Source organism: Stegodyphus dumicola, chromosome 5 (genome assembly GCF_044657685.1).
Source record: "Stegodyphus dumicola isolate Sdum_Otavi_A_Nest chromosome 5, ASM4465768v1".
NCBI lineage: Eukaryota > Metazoa > Arthropoda > Arachnida > Araneae > Eresidae > Stegodyphus > Stegodyphus dumicola.
In genome coordinates this window covers 190743574-190764425 of record NC_140772.1, presented here as the reverse complement: position 1 = coordinate 190764425, position 20852 = coordinate 190743574, and the positions used below count along the sequence as shown (strand labels likewise).

Here is a 20852-nt window from a genome sequence, read left to right as displayed (position 1 = left end):
ATACTTACATCTATATTGCATTTAAATAAATATATGCAAGATTGTTATTTTAATTTTGACAAAACAGTTTTACTCGTAGTACCTAAAACAATTATTTAATTTTTCAAAAGTGAGAGTTAAGGAGACAGGTCTTTTTATGACAATTTGAGCCATTAATTTGAGTCTTTGCAAAAAATATGCTTTAGATGTTTTTCCAAATTCTCCTTTGTGTGTTTCTTTTCTAAATTTTGCTATTTGAGATATTAATTTCTGAAGTTCTGATACAAATTTCTTTCTAAGATGTCTTCCACCATCTTTGTCTCTTAGCAAATATTCTAAAATTTTTCTTTTCTTTATTTTTCAATATTTTAGTATAATTTTCTAAAGATATCATTATGTTCTTCAAATTATCAATGCATTATCTTTACATTTGAAGCATTCAGAGCCTTTACACTGTCTTTCATGTGTTTGATTTCAAAATCATTTACATTTGAGTTATTAGTTTCTTTTCTGGCTATCCAAGCAAGCAATTTTTCATATCATCTTCATAAACACTGCATAGAAAATATTTGCTGTGAATTCTTCCGCTCTTCTCATTGATAGAATTTTGTCTTCGATATTTATGTATCCATTCTTTCTTCAAAAGCATAAAATACAATCTCTCTTTTTTTCATATTTCTACAAGTGTTACACAGCACGCTGCTACAGCGCGAAAAGCCATATTACATAAGTGATACTTTACAACATGGAATTTAAAAGGAAAATTGACTAAAACTATATATATACAAATTATTTTTAATAGCTACATTGTTAGAAAACAAATATATATGATTAAAGTTAATTTGGGATATGCGACCTCCAGAAAAATCGCCTTGCAGCTCAATGAAACTAGTTTTAAACGCGCAAAATCAGAGCACTGCAGCACAGTGACATCAAATTGCTGTCGGTTAATTCCCCCTATTAGGCTCATGTCGAACAAAGAAATGAACTAGCCCTTCTATTTATACCTGGGTGTCTACTGTTGCAGGAGATGAAATGTAAACAAACACAGCTTGTTTCTAACTCACCACATGATATAAAAATTCGCATTTCTGATATCCCTTCGAATCCTTTATTTATTTTTTTATTTTTATTCTTTCTTTTGCTAATATGTAGGGTCTTTTAGGGTTACTATGTAGGGTTCTATTTCACTTTGTATTGCTTATATTTTACGTACTTCCCTTTTTATTTTGCAAAGCCTTGACCTTCAGTTTATTATGGTGAGCAAACGATATTTAACAAACAAATGATATACTCACATTGTCAGTGAGCCAACCAGTGACATGAATGAGAGTAATTATTCATTTTCTAAAGAGCTAGACAGCTCACTGAGTGTCTGCCTTCCACTTCACGTTAAAGATTTTGATACTTATTACTTGCAAACAGTCTTATTAATTTAAAAGTTTATTAATGTACTTTATCAATTAAAACTTCAGAATAATTTGAATAGCCCTTCTGATAATTACTTCTCAAAGTAAGCAAAATTTTTTTAATGTACATTTTCATGTAAAGTAAAGGAAAAAGATTATTAAATGCTAATTTTAACACATTTTTTTTTTTTCCTAAAGTAAAGCTTAGAAGACGCAAAACATCATCCTGTGAGACAATTCTTTCAACTACCATCCATCCATCCCGAAAACAAAGGTGCACTGTCTCATAAGGGTTATTGAATTCAAATTGAAAGCTCACCATTTGCAATTACTTTGTATTGTGCATTAAATTAATCCCCAAAATATCAAAAAGGAATTGAGTTTACTGATGAATTAAAAAAGGATTACCCATTTTTGAAATAAGTTTGTGATTGTACTGACAAAGTGAAATATACACTGTGACTTTCAGGAATTTTAAATAGGCTTTCAGACATTGCAAATCACTCAAAATATACTAAACCATAACACAATTCCAAAAACACCAGCAGAAATTTTCTGAAAGATATAGCAGCTGAAGAAGCAATTTATAATTCACAAATTCAATTTTGATTGCCCACTCAGCCAAATTCCTCCCCCCCCCCCAAAAAAAGTTTCATTGCCAAGTCTTGTTCAAATAATAGAATACATTTGCAGGATGTCAGGCTCCTCAGCACCAACGGAACATTCTCAATAATGAATATTACACGATTTGGAGAAAGAGGAAGAATGGTTGAATCAACAGCAAAAGCTTTATTAAGCTGCAGAATTAACAATGAACTTAACTGCAGTGAATTTTTTTGATGCCATTAAAAATAATTTTTTAAAGAGAGTCAGTTGAATTATTAAAAATTTCTTTTGACTTATTGATCTTCGTTTAGCATTCTCAATCATAAGTATTTAACAGAAGGTTTTATTTTCTGTTGCATTTTTCCAAAATTGTCCTAGTGTGAGGAAAAAATACTAAGGTAAGCCTATAAATAAACAGTTTTAAAACAAAGTTACTTATTTCTTACTTGCGACGATGTGATCTTGACCTGGATCTTGTACGAGAACGATGTCTAGAACGAGGATAGTATCTATCTCTTTCCAATTCAGGACAATCACGAGCCCAATGTCCTGTCCGTCTACAGCGATAACATTCTTCACTATTCTAAAATAGTTAAGTGAATTTTAATGAATTGCATTAAATGTACAAAAATTACCAGGGGCAACTGCAACCCCATTTGAAAAATCCTGAAAACTACTATGCAGTAAAAATATGATATAATTTTAAATAATAAGAATATTAGTGTGATATATATACACATTAGCTGATCACAGCAAAGCACACTAGGGCTATCTAAGGGGGATAACATATTAATGGCTGTAAGGGGGAATGCCTTCTTGGAAGACTTTCTACAGGAAACTGGCTCTTATAAATGTTACATATGGGGAAAACCATGCATGAAAATACCCATGAAGCCAGCCCATTCACTTGGAATTTAACTCAGGGCAGAACTACAACTGTCCAGAGATTTTACTGCTTGACCACTGGTGGGACATTCACAGGTAATGGAAATCAGAAAATGAGAATAATTCATGAAATGTAAAGAATTTTGTTAAGTTACCTAGTTATAAATTATCACTAAAATCCTTACAAATAGGGTATTGAAAGCGATTTTCTGATCCAAGGATTTCACATGTAATTTTGTCTGATAAAAATAAATATTTTGATTTTCACAGCATTTATGTTAATGTTCCAAGGATGTTTGTTCATCATTCTGTCATAATAACACCCATGCAAATTAATACACTTTCTACTGCAGAACTGTGGAAATAAGCTAAAACAGATTAAATCAGTTTTATGAATTTGGTATGTCTGTTTGCTATGTTTAGCCTAAATACTTAAGCTGCAAAATTTACAAAATTTAGTGTTTTTGCAAGAAAAATGACTATTTGCTAGTTCTTGATTTCTTCCTCCAACATCATTTTTTTCCACTTCTGAAATGATATTTGGCAAATTATCTCCTTATTTCATCAAAGCACTGAAAGTAGTTTCATCATACAGAACAAAATTAATTAAATTCACTTGCACATAAATAGGCACATTAACATTTCACTGCCTGTCTTAGCAGACTAACCTTCTCAAAATTCTCAATATATGAAATCTCTGCATCGATAAAAATTAACACAGACATTATTCTTCCATATTAATGGCTATAAAGCTTGCTCATTCACATGAAGTTAAAAAAAAAAAAAAAAAAAAAAAAAAAAAAACCTGCCTATATCCATACCACAATCACCCCTAAATAACAATCTTAATATCAGCAATGCCAAATCATCTAAAACTATTAAAAAACAACATATAAACAATGAAATTGTAAAGCAAAATGTGAAAACATGTTGATATAAATACTTTCTTTCAATAATTTCCTCCCTTTGCAATTTACAACAACAACAACAACAACAACCAAAAAAAAAAAAAAAAAAAACTTTTTGCTGGGAGGGGGAAGTAAAGGAAAACAGAAAAGAAAAGGATTTGAATAAGAGTATTGAGTTTTTTTATTAAAAAAATAATTACTCATATACAGTCAAAAGTCTTTAATCCGGACGTCCATAATCCAGAATGATCTACACTCCGGACCTCAAAGCTACAAACTTTCTGCGCATGCGTCAACGCATAATGTGTTCGCGCATGCGCGTTTCATGTATAACGGACGGTATAAGCTAAGCTAAAATTATCTAATTCAGTTAATGTTGCAGACTGCGTTGTTTCTTAATCTTCTAATTGGATTTGGCTTATTATTTTTTGCAGACTGTTAGAGCGATTTTATAAAAGTAAGCTTGAACTTTCGATTATGTCAAAAAGAATTTCTGATTCTGGAGCTGCCAAAGGATCTACACAAAGCGAAAGCATGTTTCAATGTCCATCAAACAAAAAGTAAAATTGCTGAAAAAAAATGGATAAAGGCATATATCCTTTGTTTCTCTAACCATTCCGAAATCTGTTTATCAATTTCACGCTGCTCTGCAGGGGAGGGGAACGTCGCAGCGCGCAATGAACTGGAAGTTGATCTGTCAGCACTATTCTTATCTTCAGGGCAGATGTTTTTATTTAATTTGGCTTATACAGTCAAAAGTCGTTAATTCGGACACCCATAATCCGGACCTCAAAGCTACAAACTTTCTGCGCATGCGTCGCTTTTACGGCTGCGAATATACGTGTGCGCATGCGCGTAATAAGTTTACGCTTGCGCGTTTAATGTATAACAGACAGTATAAGCTAAGCTAAAATTATCTTTACTTATTCTAAGGCATTTCAGTTACTGTTGCAGATTGCATTGTTCCTGAATCTTCGAATTGGATCCGGCTTATTATTTTTTGCAGACTGTTAAAGCAATTTTATAAAAGTAAGCTTGAGCTTTCGTTTATGTCAAATTGAATTTCCGATATGTATTTACTATTATGTAAAGGATCTACAAAGCGAAAGTACGTTTAGAAGTCCATTAAACAAAAAGTGGAATTGCTGCAAAAAATGGATAAAGGTATATCCTTTGTTTCTCAAACCATTCCGAAATTTGTTTATCAATTTCACGCTGCTCTGCGGCCCGGTTAGGAAAACGCCGAAACAGCGCGGCGAGCAATGAATTGGAAGTTAATCTGTCAGCACTATCCTTATCGTCAGGGCAGATGTTTTTATTTTATTTCACTTATAATTCCTTACTAAATGTAGTATTCATCTCGATGTACTCCATCTTTGATATGATTTAAATCAAACTCCTCATCATTATAATTCGCTTTCGATAAAGAAGAAAGTGATACAGAACTTATTGAAAACGAAAAATTTCGATTGACAAATTAGCCGGTATTCTCGACACAGCAATTATAGGACTTTAACAGCAGAACTTTGTAACTGAAGAAGAAATTATGTCTGTTTATAGAATTAAAGAGAAAGTATTACCTCAATAAAATGAAACAACTTACATTGAAAGAAATGTTTAATAAAGTAAAAAAATAAATATTAAGCTTTTTTTTTTTTTTTTTTTTTTTGTAAATTTTGATACCCTTTAGATCATAATTGTTCTTTATTTCATAAATTACGGTTTCATATTTTTAATTTTATAATTTCTGCATGCCATCTTACCAGATTTAAACTGATGATCTATAATCCAGAATTGCCGAAGTCCAGACGAGTCCGGATTAACGACTTTTGACTGTAATTCCTTACTAAATGTAGTATTTCATCTTGATGTACTCCCTCTTTGATATGATTTAAATCAAATTCCTTGTCATTATAAATATCACGAATACTCAGTAAATAGTTTTCTGGTTGCAATTTTCTAATTTCGACTATGCGTAATGTATGCTTTACACATGCGCGCGTTGAAAGAAATGTTTAATAAAGTAAACAAATAAATATTAAACTTTCTTTTTGGTAAATTTTGATACCCTTTAGATCATAATTGCTCTTTATTTCATAAATTACGGTTTCATATTTTTAATTTTATAATTTCTGCATGCCATCTTACCAGATTTAAATTGATGATCTATAATACGGAAAAACCGATAATCCGGAATCACCGAAGTCCCGACGAGTCCGGATTAAAGACTTTTGATGGTATACACAATGAAATCAATGTCAGGAGAAAAGAATTAGAATTATTACAAATCAAAACACAAACTTTAAAACAGACTTTGCATCTGGCATAACACTTCCCTTTATAATAAATGTTATCATTTCATCCTTTAACTAGGAAATTTAGTCTTTGGTAATTAAAGCTAAATATCAAAGCATAGACATTGAAAATGATACTATATTATGCTATCTAATAAATTTCAACAATGGAATTAAAAAATTACCAGAAGTGGGAATATATGAAACAGAATTACTGTCATTAGCAGTTAATTTTGCCCCCCCCCATCATTTTTATTTATTTTTTTTTTTCTAATGGCAGACTGTGAACAGTTACAGTGTAACCCAGTCCATTAATCTATACAAGGCCAGATGTGGTGGTCTCTTTATTATGGAGGCATCTAATAGGTGCGCCATCATCGCCCCCTATGAAGGAACGGATAGTTACAACAACCATGCCTTCTCCGAGATTCCAACTCAGGCCCTTCGGTATTGCAGTTACGCTTTCCTAACCACTATACCATCTGGGTGGCTCACCCAGCATATAATACACAGAATTTGATTTTGTTTCTGTTATAAAGGGATACTAAAGCCTATTACAGTGGCATATTTATAAAATCTATTAAGAAATTATATTGTAGCATGGAAAATTCAAACCATGCAATTTTCTCACCCATCTCTTTAAACATACTATTATTCATAATATAAGTATTCAAAATTAAACACAATATTTAATGGATATCTTTCTTCGAAAATTACTTATGCGCTCACAGAATTATTAGCCAGTCATTAAAAGAAAGAATAAATTTATCGAGCATAAAAGGATAACTAATGAATTAAAAAGCATATCAAAATTATGACCATATAATATATAGGTACAGCATACTTAGTAAAGATTGTAATTGCAAACAATTCTGAGGCAAGAAACAAATGTCCTGGTTTACTTTTTTTTAACATAAAAAAGAAGAACAATCAACTAATATTCTTGATGCAAACTCAATTCTAAGATTATCACATGAAGACTTTCTTATGAGTAATAATTTAACGCAAGGTTTTCTAAGAGGAAAACTAATTCTATATTACATATAGGAAAGAAATTCTTTTCATTGAAAACTTTGCTTTAATTTCATACACTGCCTTTTCCTTCATGTGATATTTTTTACAATACATCAAACTAGAAGGAATAAAGGGAAGGAAAAATTTCCAATTCAGTTAATCATAAGCCGATAGATGTAGCAAATTGTAATAAGATTTTAATTATTGTGAATAATCTTTACACAATATTATCAAAAAATTATTTTTAGCAATTTATAACTTTATTCATAATAATTTTCTTGTTTATATATATATTTTATTTCTTTCCTAGAATTTTTAATGGATGCAAAATGTCATTTTTTGATTTGCAATTCACTGCACGTAACAGTTTAATTTAATGAAAGAAAATTTATTAACAGTGTTTGGTTATGTTTGTATTTAATATTCACTGTTTTTGTTGAGCTATAATAAAGGAAACACTTTCCTCCCCCTCTCTCAATTAAAGTAACTATATTAGTTATATTAACTAGTTATTTTTCTAAACGTTTCAATAAAACAATTTTTACAGCCAAAAAGCAAATTAAACAGAACTGTCTATTAAACACAGAAACATAATAAAAGCTCTGGAAATTGCTAGTACACCAATGTGAAATGTTCATCAAACACCATAATTACTATAACAAAGAAAATGAATACTTTCAAAAATTGGGAGGGGGGACCAATACTTATGTTAGATTTTTTTTTTTTTTTTTAACCTAAAGAACCTCAGAAACTTAGAAGGAGGCCATCAATACAATATTTAAAAAAAAAAGGGGGGGTTACTTTTCGATGATGGACCTGTCACACATTACTGCATGTGTAATATATGTGTGAGTGACTGTACGTTTTTGATTATGCACACACAACACCTGCACATACACATAAAAATGCATCACAAGTGCATAATGTAAAAGCATCACAATAGATGCTGCAAAAATAAAATTAAATAAAAGAATTATTTCAAAGACTGTACCAAAATTTAACATTAATTCAAAAAATACATTTTGGAAGTAAATAAACATGTATATAAAGAAATATGATGAAAAATTTGAATCCTAAAAATACTGAAAGCTATGATTAAAATTAAATTGATTCATAGAACAAACTGATTCTCATATGTTTGGGGCTGAAAGTTCAAAATAATTGCTGATACTATTTTCCAAATTAAATAGCTAGTTTATTTTCTTAATTGCTTTTTGCAATCATATAGGAGGAAAAAGACTTTTCTCACATTTTTACACAGCATTGTATGTAAAAAGCAAAAGCAGAAGAGTATATAAAACTAACCTTTGCATGCTTTTAAGATTCAAGATTGTTTGATAAACAACAAATCTTAAATTGCATTTTAAGAATAAAGTTTTTAAAAAAATCTTGAATGTGGCTTGATAAGAAAGTTTATGTTTATATAATTAATTACTCACTTAAACTATCAAAGCGGATGAAATCTTCCAAAAAATAAAACTATGCACATAACATATTTTTGTAAATTTTAACTGAAAAAATATACAGAAAATTACATCAAATATTTATGTTTTATGGGCTATTTCACACTTCTGCATCCTTTTTAAATTATGTTGAGACAATCAAAAAAAAAAAAAAAGAGGAGGTTGAGTTATGTTAGATATGAAATACGAATGCAGCTCTGTATGCTGCATAGAATATGCAAAATAGCAGATGACAAGGCAGAATTAGTTGCATTGCTTAATTCAGAGAGGGTTTTAATTTATTCTTTGTATAACAGCCCTTAATTTATTTTTCTATAAGATGACCTATTTTTTCAAGCTATCAATTAATCCCTTAAATCACCAATAAAAATTCAAAATGTGGTTTTTTCCTGTCTTTTTTTTTTTTTTTTAACTCTTAACTTAAAACTATAGCTGATATCTTCTGCTGTATTACATCTGAGGAAAAATTTCTTGAATGCATTTGCTTGGATGCAGAGAAATAATTTAGTTTTGTGTACTCTAGTTAACTTGGTTGACTGCATTAACAAATTAAAAACTCAGAAAACAACTCATATTATTATATAATATATATATATAATGCTTACCTGACGTGATGATCGTCCATAGCTCTCTCTCTGAAAGAAAATTAATTTAATTAATCAAATGCTGAACAGCATGACTCTCATTGCATAAAAGAGAGTTTTTATGGTTTAAGCACCATACAACAGAAAATTTAGAAACATAAAACCAATTTTTTTTTTTAATTTATGAATATTAAAATACATGAAACTTATTTTTAACAGTTACTTCCTTTTTAAATAAACTACTTGAAATTTATATCTAAATTAGTATCAAAACTTTTCTTTCAATTAGAAATAATCTTCTGATTATGCTAAACTTTATCCTTTTCTCCTCCTATGTTTAAAAGTAACAAATTTTAGTGAAATGATAATAATAATAATAAATAAATAAAATAAAAAAAAGAAGAAGAATCCTCAGAAAATAGATAAGGAACACCAGGTTCATTAATATATATAATTTTACTTATTAAGTTCTTAATGAATGTAAAACATTTTCCAGTCACAGCTTTCAAAAATAATTATACTTCTGTGCAGAGTTAATGTTTTCACAGAAATACAAAGCTATTATCATATGCATAAAAAATGCAGATTTTTAAGAATATTTGTCAGGAAATCCAATCATACAATGAGATTTCTTCAAATTAAATATAAATAAATCTCCTTTAATATATTTAGAAAGAAAATTTTCATATTTTTATTCATAAAGTAAATAATTCCTCACAAAAAGCCAACAAAAAATAACTTACTAACATATTTAAAAACTTAGTTTTTAATATTCTTCGTACGAATATTAAAATTGTATTACTTACTCTGTAACTTGAACTTCGCTGATAATTAGAGCCACCCTACAAAAAGATAAACTTAAAATAAATAGACCAGAATTATTTAACATACATACTATTTCTAATATTTAATTTATATAAGGTGCTGAAACTCTAACTCCTATGTTAAGAACTAAAAAAATATTTTAAAGTTTAAAACTACACAATTTTAAAACTTCATTCAGCGACAAATACTCAACCATATTGTTTAAAACATTTCAGTGTAGAAAATTCATTTGCTTTAACAAATCATCTGAGGTCTCCACTTGTGTTCATACCCTAATGATTTCAAAGAACAAGTCTGAGCATAAGAGCTACAATGAAATCAAAAATAATTACATGCTTTAATTCAGAAAGGATTCATACATAATTAAGATTCTTTCTAGCACCTGTTAAGAATAAAATTTTATATGCAGGAATACAAGCATACCTTTAAGTGAGTGATGGCTGGTTTAATTAACTGATTCTGTCAAATCATATTAAGGCTACTTGTCTTAAGAGGAAAGCTTTCTTGGAGAATTTTTCAAGGGAATTATGTTCATATTACTCCAGTGAAAAATTCCCACACAGGCCAGTCTGTTTGCCTGGATTCAAATCCAGGACAAACTCTCAGTTTTCAACCATTTTATATGCAAGAGAACATTTAAATGGGGGAATGTGACACTCTCAAATATGACTGCCAAAGATTTAGAAAATTTTAAAAAGCTTAAATTCTCAGTGAAAACTTATGACTTTCCTACTACTGCAGTGAAACTAACTTTTGTCACCGCTGGTTAAATGAACAAAGAATCAAATAACCATACTCAATTTTTTTTTTCAGGCTATAGCAATGCTGGCTTCTTTTGCGCTAAGCTGTTTGTTTTACGCTAAGCTTTTGTAAAATATTGCAAGTATGTGTTTTCATTCCTCCTGAAACAAAATAAACAGTCAAAGAGTAGCAGTAAACTAAATAACTGAGGCTTGGATTCATCTAAAAATATACTGAACCATGACTTAGACTACAAAATTAAAATTCTTCAACCAGTATGTCTATTATTGAGCTGTCTTTCCTCACAATATATGCAACTAGATGACATACTCTGCTTGTGCAAAAATTAACCGTAGGTAAAAAATCTACATTCAGGAATGCTCTATCTTCTGCATTGAATCTTTTCTTTGCTCTGAAGTGTTTATGTAACACATACTTATCTGCTTTCACTTTTATTCTGCAAATAGCTGTCGATGAACAATAGCCTAACGATTTAAAATATATTTAAAACTACAAACAATATTTAAACTATCAGTGATGATAATGTAAAAAATTTCACATAAAATTATTGATTTCTGATGATACTGCATGCTTAAATGCAATACAGCTCTTTTCTATTAAATGAACTATAAATACTACTGTAAATGTTTAAAAAAATGAACTGGATATTTAAAATGCACTGCTAGTGACCCTAAATAATTAAACTAGCAAAAACTTAATTTCTTTGGTATATGAATGCTATCTTCCCATGTTGGAACAAGTAAAAGCCTATCTCAAATTGTAGGCACAAGACTGGATTGCTTGAGCTATGTCAAAGTAAACATGGACTATCTGCTTAAGTGGAAGAATACATTCATACAAGAATTTCTAAGGAAAACTGGCTGATATTTATAATACAAATGAGGAATAATCAAATCACATCATAATGCTAGAAGCATATGCTTAAACCTCAAATAAGTTTTTATGAAACCATTACTTATTCTGATACATTTATAACAAATCACAAATTTCATGATACTTTAATTTTCATGTTTATAATTTAAGTTTTACCATTATAAATATTATAACATTCTTCTAAAACAATGGTTTCATTCTTATTTACAAGGGTCATTCAACAAAAAACAGTTTTTTTTTTTTTTTTTTTTTTTTTTTTTTTTAAGAATCTATTATGAGAATGGACTACAACACTTATTTATTTCTCAATGTAATCTCCCTGAAGTTTTATGCACTACCAGGGCTGGATAAGCTTCTCAATTCTACGTGCAAAGAATTCTTGGGGCATTTGCATAGTCAGTTATGCACTGCTGCCTAGACTTCCTCATCATCAGCAAACCTTGAGCCACTAAGCGTTTCTAAGCTAAAGAGGACGGGGACTTCAGGTCTTTCATGGTATCTAATGCAGCTTGCGTATATGGCCTCGCATTGTCAGTGCAGTAACAGAATGCAAATGGAACCAGTCCATGTTCCTTCCTCAATGGTGGTTTCAAATTTTCATACATTTTTCCCAAAAGGAAGTCAACATGAGCTTACCAGCACTTCTTCAACTTACCACACCTTGAAAGAATGCTTCCCCTTCAGCTTTGTACTGCTGCAAAAGCTCCTGCATAGGAGTTTTAAAATTTGAACTCCCTCTTTGCACTCCTCGCTGAACCTGCAGTCCAGGGTCACCACTTCTGAGTGCATGGAGACCACGAAGGGCAGAGAAGCCTAATGAAGAACCCCCACTTTTTAAACATAACATTAAGCCTGAAAAGAGCTCCCCCCTTTGTGGCTTGCATTATTATATAATAATGATTATTAGGCCCATCTGAGATATTGAGTTTGTCATCCTTACACCACACAATATTCTAATCTTTAAATATAATTATTCATTACATAATTATGATAATCCTTTATGATAATTCTAAATTACATTTTCTTTACAAATTTAACTTTTGAATTACATTACTAATATCTGATTTATTACAGTTAAAAATAATTATTACATTTAATCAGTTTCATACACATTCATATTTTGTTTTATATTTATTAAAACAGTATTCAGTACCTTTTTTTATTTTTAGGCTAATACTAAAAATTTCATCATTATTTATATTTCATATTTCTCTCTTTAAAATAATTCAAAATTATAATTATTATACTAAATAACCTTCCTTAATTAAATCATTACTCCTTTATAATATTTAAATGTTAGGTTTATAAATAGTCTTATTCATAACAAATTAAAAATAACTAACCCCTGAGCGATAGGATGGCCCTCTAGCCCATTCCACAACAATGCTCTGGCCTCGAATTTCTCTACCATTTTCATATTTTATGGCATCCTGCAAAATATTTCATAAAAAATTATAGTAATTTAATTTTCTCAATACAATCAGTATCACAAATACATAAAAATTTTACCTTTAAAAAAATTGAAGTCAATTTCTTTAGAAAATAACCATGCCAATGAAAATCCTTACCCAGCCTTTATTTTTGCAGCCATTTGTCATAGATATATATTTCCAATTAAAGCATATCCAAATCAACAGTAAGAAGACAATTCCATCAAGTTTTTGTAATATATATGAAAACAGAAAAAACTCACAAAAACTTGGTGGAATTCATGTCTTCTTACTGATGAGTTGGATACACTTGACTTATATACTTCATTTAAATTTAGCAGCACTTTGCACTAATTTCTAACTTTTAGTACGATCGTACTTACTTCTCGCCTTGCTGACTACTTCTTATTTTCAATTAAAAAAATACTTAAATAATGGAAATATTCATGTTTCAGCACTTTATAATTAAAAATTTTGCAATAATTACTAAAAATAAAAAAAGTCTGTTACATGAAAAAAATTGAAGTATTTTAATTTCAAAACTTGCATTTTTAAATCAATTTCAACATGCATTGGGGGTTAGTTAATAAATTAGAATAACTAGAGATCATATTATTCACATAATCTGATAAGACACTGTGCTCTAGAAGAGACTGACAGGGTTCAGTATTGGCACATAGCCAAATTATAACATTAGTTGCATATGTTTAAAATTAAATATTTTTAGTTTAAAGAATTTTGTGTATGATCATTAGATAAGTAATAAAACAGCCTGAAAATGTTAATAATAGATTATCAACATTTGAGAATTTATAAATTACTTGTTTGAAAATGTTCTTGCCTTAACCAAATGTTACAAAATTACAAATTACAGAAAGTAATAAATCACTAAGGAATACCAATAGGATTTGGGAAAAGGTTACTAATCTCAAATTATCCTAATTTATTTATTAACCAGCTCGTCAAGTCAAGTGAAAATTTTATTAAAAATTACAAATTTTGGAATTAAGTATCCTCACTTACTTTTTTTTTTCCAAGGAGACAAATAAAATTGTGATTTATTTTCTATAACGTGTATAAAAATAATCTTAAATAAAAGCATGGGAACATGTATTATGAATCTGTACATTCTTTAGAATTCACAAAGCATGAATGTCTGTTTCATTTATTTGAAATTTTTTTTTTTTTTTTTTTTTTTTTTTTCTTTCTTTTGCAATTGAAAATATATGCATGATATACACTATCATGAAAAAATATATATTTTGAAAAGCTCAATATTAATTTCAAATTACTAAATAGTTTTATATTATTAGTCATTACATTAAATACTTTTGAAAATCTGCTGTATTCTGCATATTCACTCTCATTCATTTACTGCTTTTCTATCCATAGCAACTTTATGCAAACTAAAATACTTTTAAATTTAAATTTCAGTTTTCTTATTTGCACTCCCATATACATAAATACTGCATTTAAATATACTCCATAATGTTTATATACATGCCATACATATTAGATATAAAACATTATAAAGAAGTTTATTTAAATGTATTATTTGAAATTTATAATTTTAATTTGATTTATAGCTCTTACACTTGTTAATTCTTTTAAATATGGAAAAGATGAGAAACTCATTTGGACAGCATAAAAGAGATTATTTTCTATCAAAAAGTATATAACAGCTCTAAATTCACACAGAAAATGCTTATTATTGTAATTAATATAGTCTGTGATCATTTTAAAGCACAGCCTGTAGCTGAAATACGAACAAATATAAAGGAAAGTAAACGAACTTAGTTATGTAATAAATCACAAAAATAACCTAAAAACAAAATCCGATTTCTAGTGCAACTACAAATAATGAAAACCTTTTACAAAAATGTCAAAACAGATTTTACTAATTTTATCAAATTGTTAGTGAGTTTTAAGAATTTAGATTTTTCCTTTTACAACATTTCTGCTATTAACAAGACAGTTCTTGTTAATAGCAGTAACACTCCAATTTTTAACTCAGTGCTCAGTAACACTCCAATTTTTCTTGCATTTCCTCAATTAATTACTAATCATTATGTATCTTATTTACTTTTAAGGCTTCTGTTTCAGTAACATAAATCATCTCATTTTTCATAAAATTAACAACTTATTTTTAATTCTTAATTTTATCATGAATTAGATACAGCACCATATTGTAATTTTTAAAATTTTAGGTATGAAAAAGCAAAGAATTACAGAAGTATCTTTAGTAACAAATCAGATGATAACATTTAAAAGTAATTATATAAATGACATTTTAATCTGCAATCAAAAAATTATTTTACATGTCAATTTGTAAATGAATGCATAATAATTTGAAAGTACAAATTTCCAGTTAATATTAGATGAACTTTATAAATAAGTGACTGATTTCATTTTTGGTAGCCTTGTACAGCAAAGTATTTAAACATTAAATACCATCATCAAACCCATAAAAATAAACCTGCTGCTTTAAAAGAAACAAAATGTAATACCTATTAATGCTTGAGTTGATGATTCATAGGCATATAGATGACTAAAGGAATTTTATGGTAAGATCGACAGACAAGGCATTGGCTGAGATATGCTAGGCAGAGGCAATGCTTTCGGTCTTGCCGGCTGGCAAATGGCAAACGGAATTTACACACGAGACCTTTGGTAACATGGAGAGCATTAGGAATGGGAGACTACGATTTCGGAGCCATATTGGAAGGATCATTTTTGAACTTGGCAAGGTGCTCTTTTTGGCTATGAACTCTGGACTATGGAAACAGTCTGGCACAAGGAACAGGCATGGTCAGAGATGTGGAAGCAGTTTGGAACTGGTTTCTCTCCAACAGGACTCTCAGAATAGTCAAAATCAATTATTATGAAACAAGACAAGATAAAAGAATACTTTTTGTAGTAAAAAATAGAACAAAAAATTAATCGTCCGTCCAATTCCCTACGTAATTCAAATATGATTTAATTTTAAAATGCTTTTTAATAAATTAAAATTAAATTATTAAAGAGCATTTATAATCTGTTAGAATAATAAAAGTACCTAGCAATAATAAAACAAAATGGTAAAAATTACTCAAGATTTTTCATTATATTTTAATATGCCCTTCCGAATATTTAATGATTTACTAACTGGAACACCTGAAATCCGCTTATCAGTTAAAAATTTTAATTATAAGCATTGTATTTTAAAGCAGTAATTGGGTTTGAAGTCATTTAAAACATTACCCTCTCTTATGTTAAATTATTTAACCAAAAATTTTACATACATATATAATATAGATAAGCGTACAGCTTTTTTAAAATAGGATTCAGTTAACAAGCATTAATTAAATTTTAAATACAAATTCTTATACTTTTTCTGAAGTAAATTTAAAAACTGAAATAATTTAATAGTTAAAACTTATAAAATCAGTTAATAAAATATTACTGAGAAGGATTATTTTACTAAAATTTAATTTTATGATTGAAAACAATGCATATTTATATTACCAATGATTAAATATATTAAACTTAAAGCAAAGTTAAAATTACAGATTTGATAACATTTTACCCCAAAAATATGATAAATATGAATTAATGCAAACAGAATACTAAGATGGTATACTTTACTATTCTTCAATATATTTCTCTACTCTGAAAAATGAGCAAAGTTTGATGTCAACTATACTTCCTTACTGAGCATTAGTTTCTTGTACTATTCTTATATTTCCCTATCTTTTCAACCACTTTTATATACTGTTCCAGATTAAAATATTTCAAAAATTTTTAAAATATACATATTTGTGTAAGTCAAGCAGGCTACCAATAATTCAAAATATTACACAATTTCAATCATAAAATATAAAAAATTGCTTATAAAAAATTACCTAAATCAAAAACTTACCTCTGCATCTCGTCTATCATCATAATCAACAAATGCATATGCCATGCCAGTCCCTAAATAGTCAAATAAAAAAAGAATTATTAAACACTTAAGAATTCATCAAGAAAAATAAAAACAGAAGGTGTACAAAATTATTTTCTGTCTATTCAGAAGGGATCTATGTCAATAAAAATAGCTATCACACTTTTCAATTGGCCTCATCTTTTTCTTTCATTTAAACTAGTAAAAGAATATGTAAAAAAATTAATTTTAAGGGAAAAATATACTCTACCTAATGTAATTTTTTGAATATTTATTCCAAGAAGATTTAGGTGATCAGAAGACAGCACAAATTTGCAAGTAAAGAGCCTTTGGGGCCATGAAATAACTTTAAACTGAATCTGAACAAAGGCTTATAACCAATGCAGGCAAATTACTACCAAAGTGGTTAAAATCATTATGGCAGAAACTAGATTAAAAAAATAACCAACTATAGTAAAATAATAGACTCAAAAAATAAAAATAGGCATAGACTCAAAAAATAACCAACTATACTAAAAAAATACAGAAAAAAGTATTTTAAACAAGTTCACTTACTAAGTTTACAGTATTTAAAGGTTAACATTAATTCTTAAATAAGAACATTACAAATTCCTTATTCACAGTAAATTAGTATAATCACTAAAAATTCCCTATTCACAGTTGTAAGGATTGTGTTAATTTTATTAACTGTTAAATTTTAAGTTCACAGAGTTGCGAAGTTTGAGCCCAGGTTTGAAGGGCCGTACATGGTGGAAAGAATAAGAGAAGCCACGTTTTATTTAAAGGCCGAAAATGGCCAACAACTGGTTGCAAATATTGATCAACTCAAACCATACTACTACAGCCGTAATGATTTTAAAGTTTTGCAGGATTTATTACAGGATCCTGGAAATGAGGAGAGACGTTCCCCAACACACACACAAAAAAAAAAAAAAAAAAAAAAAAGGAAGCAGAGCCAGCAAATTTCGATTAGGGGAATCCATTCCAGTAATGCTACAAGCGCACGGAAAAGGAGGAAGTTAGCACCGAAAGATCAACGAGTCAGAGCTGAGGATTCTGCGAAAACTCCAGTACCACCGACCAGTAAAGGTGGGAATTCAATGACGGGTGAAAACTAGACGTAAACCAGTTTCCAGCAGCAACAACTACAGGGGAGGCCCAAGGAGGACCAGGGTGGAGAACGAAAAGCCAGAAAAGACCGTGGAGACAACCGTGCTTGACCAAGAAGTTAGGAAGTTCAAGAGAAGATTCAAAGACCCTGAAGGACGGATATCCCCACCGGAGCTAAAAAGGAAATTGGCATTCCAGAATCCGCAACCCTACTGCTAGAGTCCCAGATTCCTAGACAAGGGGCAGAAAAGGAAAAGGTCGGCAGCGAACGGCGCGGAACATCAAAGTTCGAGAAGAAGGTGAGGTCATCAGGTTCCCGACGTTTGAGCTATTCTGCCACATCAGAATGCAGGAATACAGAAAAAGATAAGTGAAAATATCTTTGCTTATTTTTCTTTGAAGTTCAAATTATATCATCTTGTTCTAAGTTACTAAAGATGTTTAGAAGAGTTAAATTGCAGATAGCGAAAGATTGATTGTAAATGTTCGTAATCATAGATTTTTATGTTAGCAACTTGGCGAGAAGCTACTAACATAGTAGATATGCTATTCAGTTTCAGCCTAACATCTTCCATGTCAGTCCACAGCAGGACACCAATTCAGCTGCTGTTTTAACAACTCAAAGAACTTATCAATTCATAGTATATAAATGAAAATTTAGAAAACATTCATGCCTAACAGCATTTCTGGGGATAAAATCTTAATTTTCAGTTGTTTTCTTAAACTAGACTACCTCATGAAGCTGTAACAATTTAAGATTTCATTGAAAAACATAGGTATAGAAAAGTAGTTGCTTCTGCTTAAAAAGCTACAAAGTTAGGCACAAAATGCAAATTTATGCCATGAAGGTACTAACACTTTCTTCTCTTTCATTTGACTTAGATCCTGTGTACTTTAGGTAAAACATATAAACTAGCATATGATATTGAGTCTGCCTAATTGAATCTACTTTTAATCAGCTTTTTAAGACAATAGTAATTCAAATTTCATCAAAAACAGACATTTCTTATGCGTTATCCAAAAATAACAAAGGTTTTTATAACTACAACAAGAATGTTACTCTTTTAATAATCATATTTTAACTTTGCCATCACTGTCATCTTCATGATTTTTAAGTTGCTTCTTGTAGTTCACAAATGATTTCAAATAATCTAACACACACTATTTTGTACGAACAGATGTTTGAGGTTCCACAGCATTTAGATATTCTTTATCCCAAGGCTGAACCAACACCTTAGGATATGTTCAAACAGTAATTATACACGTCATACAGGCATAAAATGTGCGGGTTCCATTCACACCTGCGAAACAGTGTCTAATAAGCTGTAGCCAATTTTAGAAACTAAATTTGCATAGGTGTTGGATGTGTCTACAGCTTTTTCTCTCTCTCCCCACATTCACTCTGATTGGTCGACTCTTATACCAAGTCGGCATAAAGCTGAAAACTTCAAATTTTATGACAAAACCCCTAAACCAGTTTTATGGTTACCCAGCAATGAAGCTCGATTTAAGCTTAACTGGCATGTCAGTCTGAATGGAGCCTTAGAGGCCCTAAGCACTTAAAAAGATTTTGTTCCCACATATGTTTATGCAAGTTTTTTCTTTTCTTGGTTTTGCTTTAACTGTACCATGCACCTATGATAAAATCTGCATTGGAAAATGTTCTAGCGACTCCTTTCCTCAATACCCAAGGAGCTTTTTGTTTTGTCCCCTAAGTACATGATTATATTGCTTAACAATTAAACCAGGCCTGCCTTATCCTTAATCTGCGAGATTTTTTGAACAGATACCACTTTCTTCATAAACAGGTGCTGGTATAACATCCTGCCCAAGAAGATTAAAATAAAGAGCAGAGCACTCATGTAATTTGCAGAAACCAAACAGCTCTTTCATAAATCATCTTCTAAACTACTCTAATTTGTGCTCAATATCTATTATGAATTATCTTTCCTATTTGCTATCGCTGCTTGGTTATTTGTGCACAGCTCCTTGCGATCTTTCTCAAGACTATTTTTTTAGAGTGTTAAAATAAATGTGTACATTAAATATCAACATGAATGGCACTAGGAAGTGTGATTAATACGAATGTTACTTGAACTACTGTACATTTCTAGCGATTTTTCTTTTTAATTTTTGACTTATATTTAATACATACTTCATATCCATTTAGCACAATATTAACTATTTATACTTTATATACTTTAGCTGTTTCTTTGTTTAAGGATATGCAATCTGGTCTTACTAAATTGATTATATACATAAAGGACGGATGCTGACTAGTAGAGAAAGAAAGAGAAAAGGGAGGAAAAAAAGCAAAAGAACTTTGTTCTAACTATATGAAATACATATCCATCCTTCAAAGTTATTTTAATGATGAAGACTCTCATACTGGCCTGATATGTGGACAATATCATCAGGTTTCTCCACTCCCTTCCTTTTTTTCTTCTAGTTTCTTTGCCAATAATGCTGAAATATTTTGTAAATGACTAGGTACTTCCATGCTGGAAAGTAAGCTCACTTACCACTTATTTTTACTATGGATGTTATGAATGCACTTTTTTATAATGTCCTTGCACACAATGCACGGTTTAGAACTGAGAATATTCCTGCATCTGGTATATTCTGCTATAATTCTTTTTTATTAAATGCTCAATATACATAAAAATCCCATATTACGCCTGTTGACCTACCACATCTAAGAGTAGACATAATGGCATTAACAAATGTCAAATTATAATCAGGCTTCTTTTTTGATGAAACTGCTCCCTAAACACGAAATTACTGTGGAAGT

General features: G+C 29.8%; 1 protein-coding gene across 1 annotated transcript in view; it reads right to left on the bottom strand.

The window, feature by feature from the left end:
* LOC118205668 (uncharacterized) overlaps positions 1 to 20852 on the bottom strand; it is a 78264-nt gene that overhangs the window by 22253 nt on the left and 35159 nt on the right. Inside the window, exons 3-7 of the mRNA XM_085817495.1 lie at positions 16931 to 16983; positions 12946 to 13032; positions 9949 to 9984; positions 9164 to 9193; positions 2441 to 2577 (exon numbers count right to left, since the gene is read on the bottom strand). Of these exons, the coding sequence (XP_085673621.1) occupies positions 2441 to 2577; positions 9164 to 9193; positions 9949 to 9984; positions 12946 to 13032; positions 16931 to 16983 (343 nt within the window). The remainder of the gene's footprint in view (positions 1 to 2440; positions 2578 to 9163; positions 9194 to 9948; positions 9985 to 12945; positions 13033 to 16930; positions 16984 to 20852) is intronic.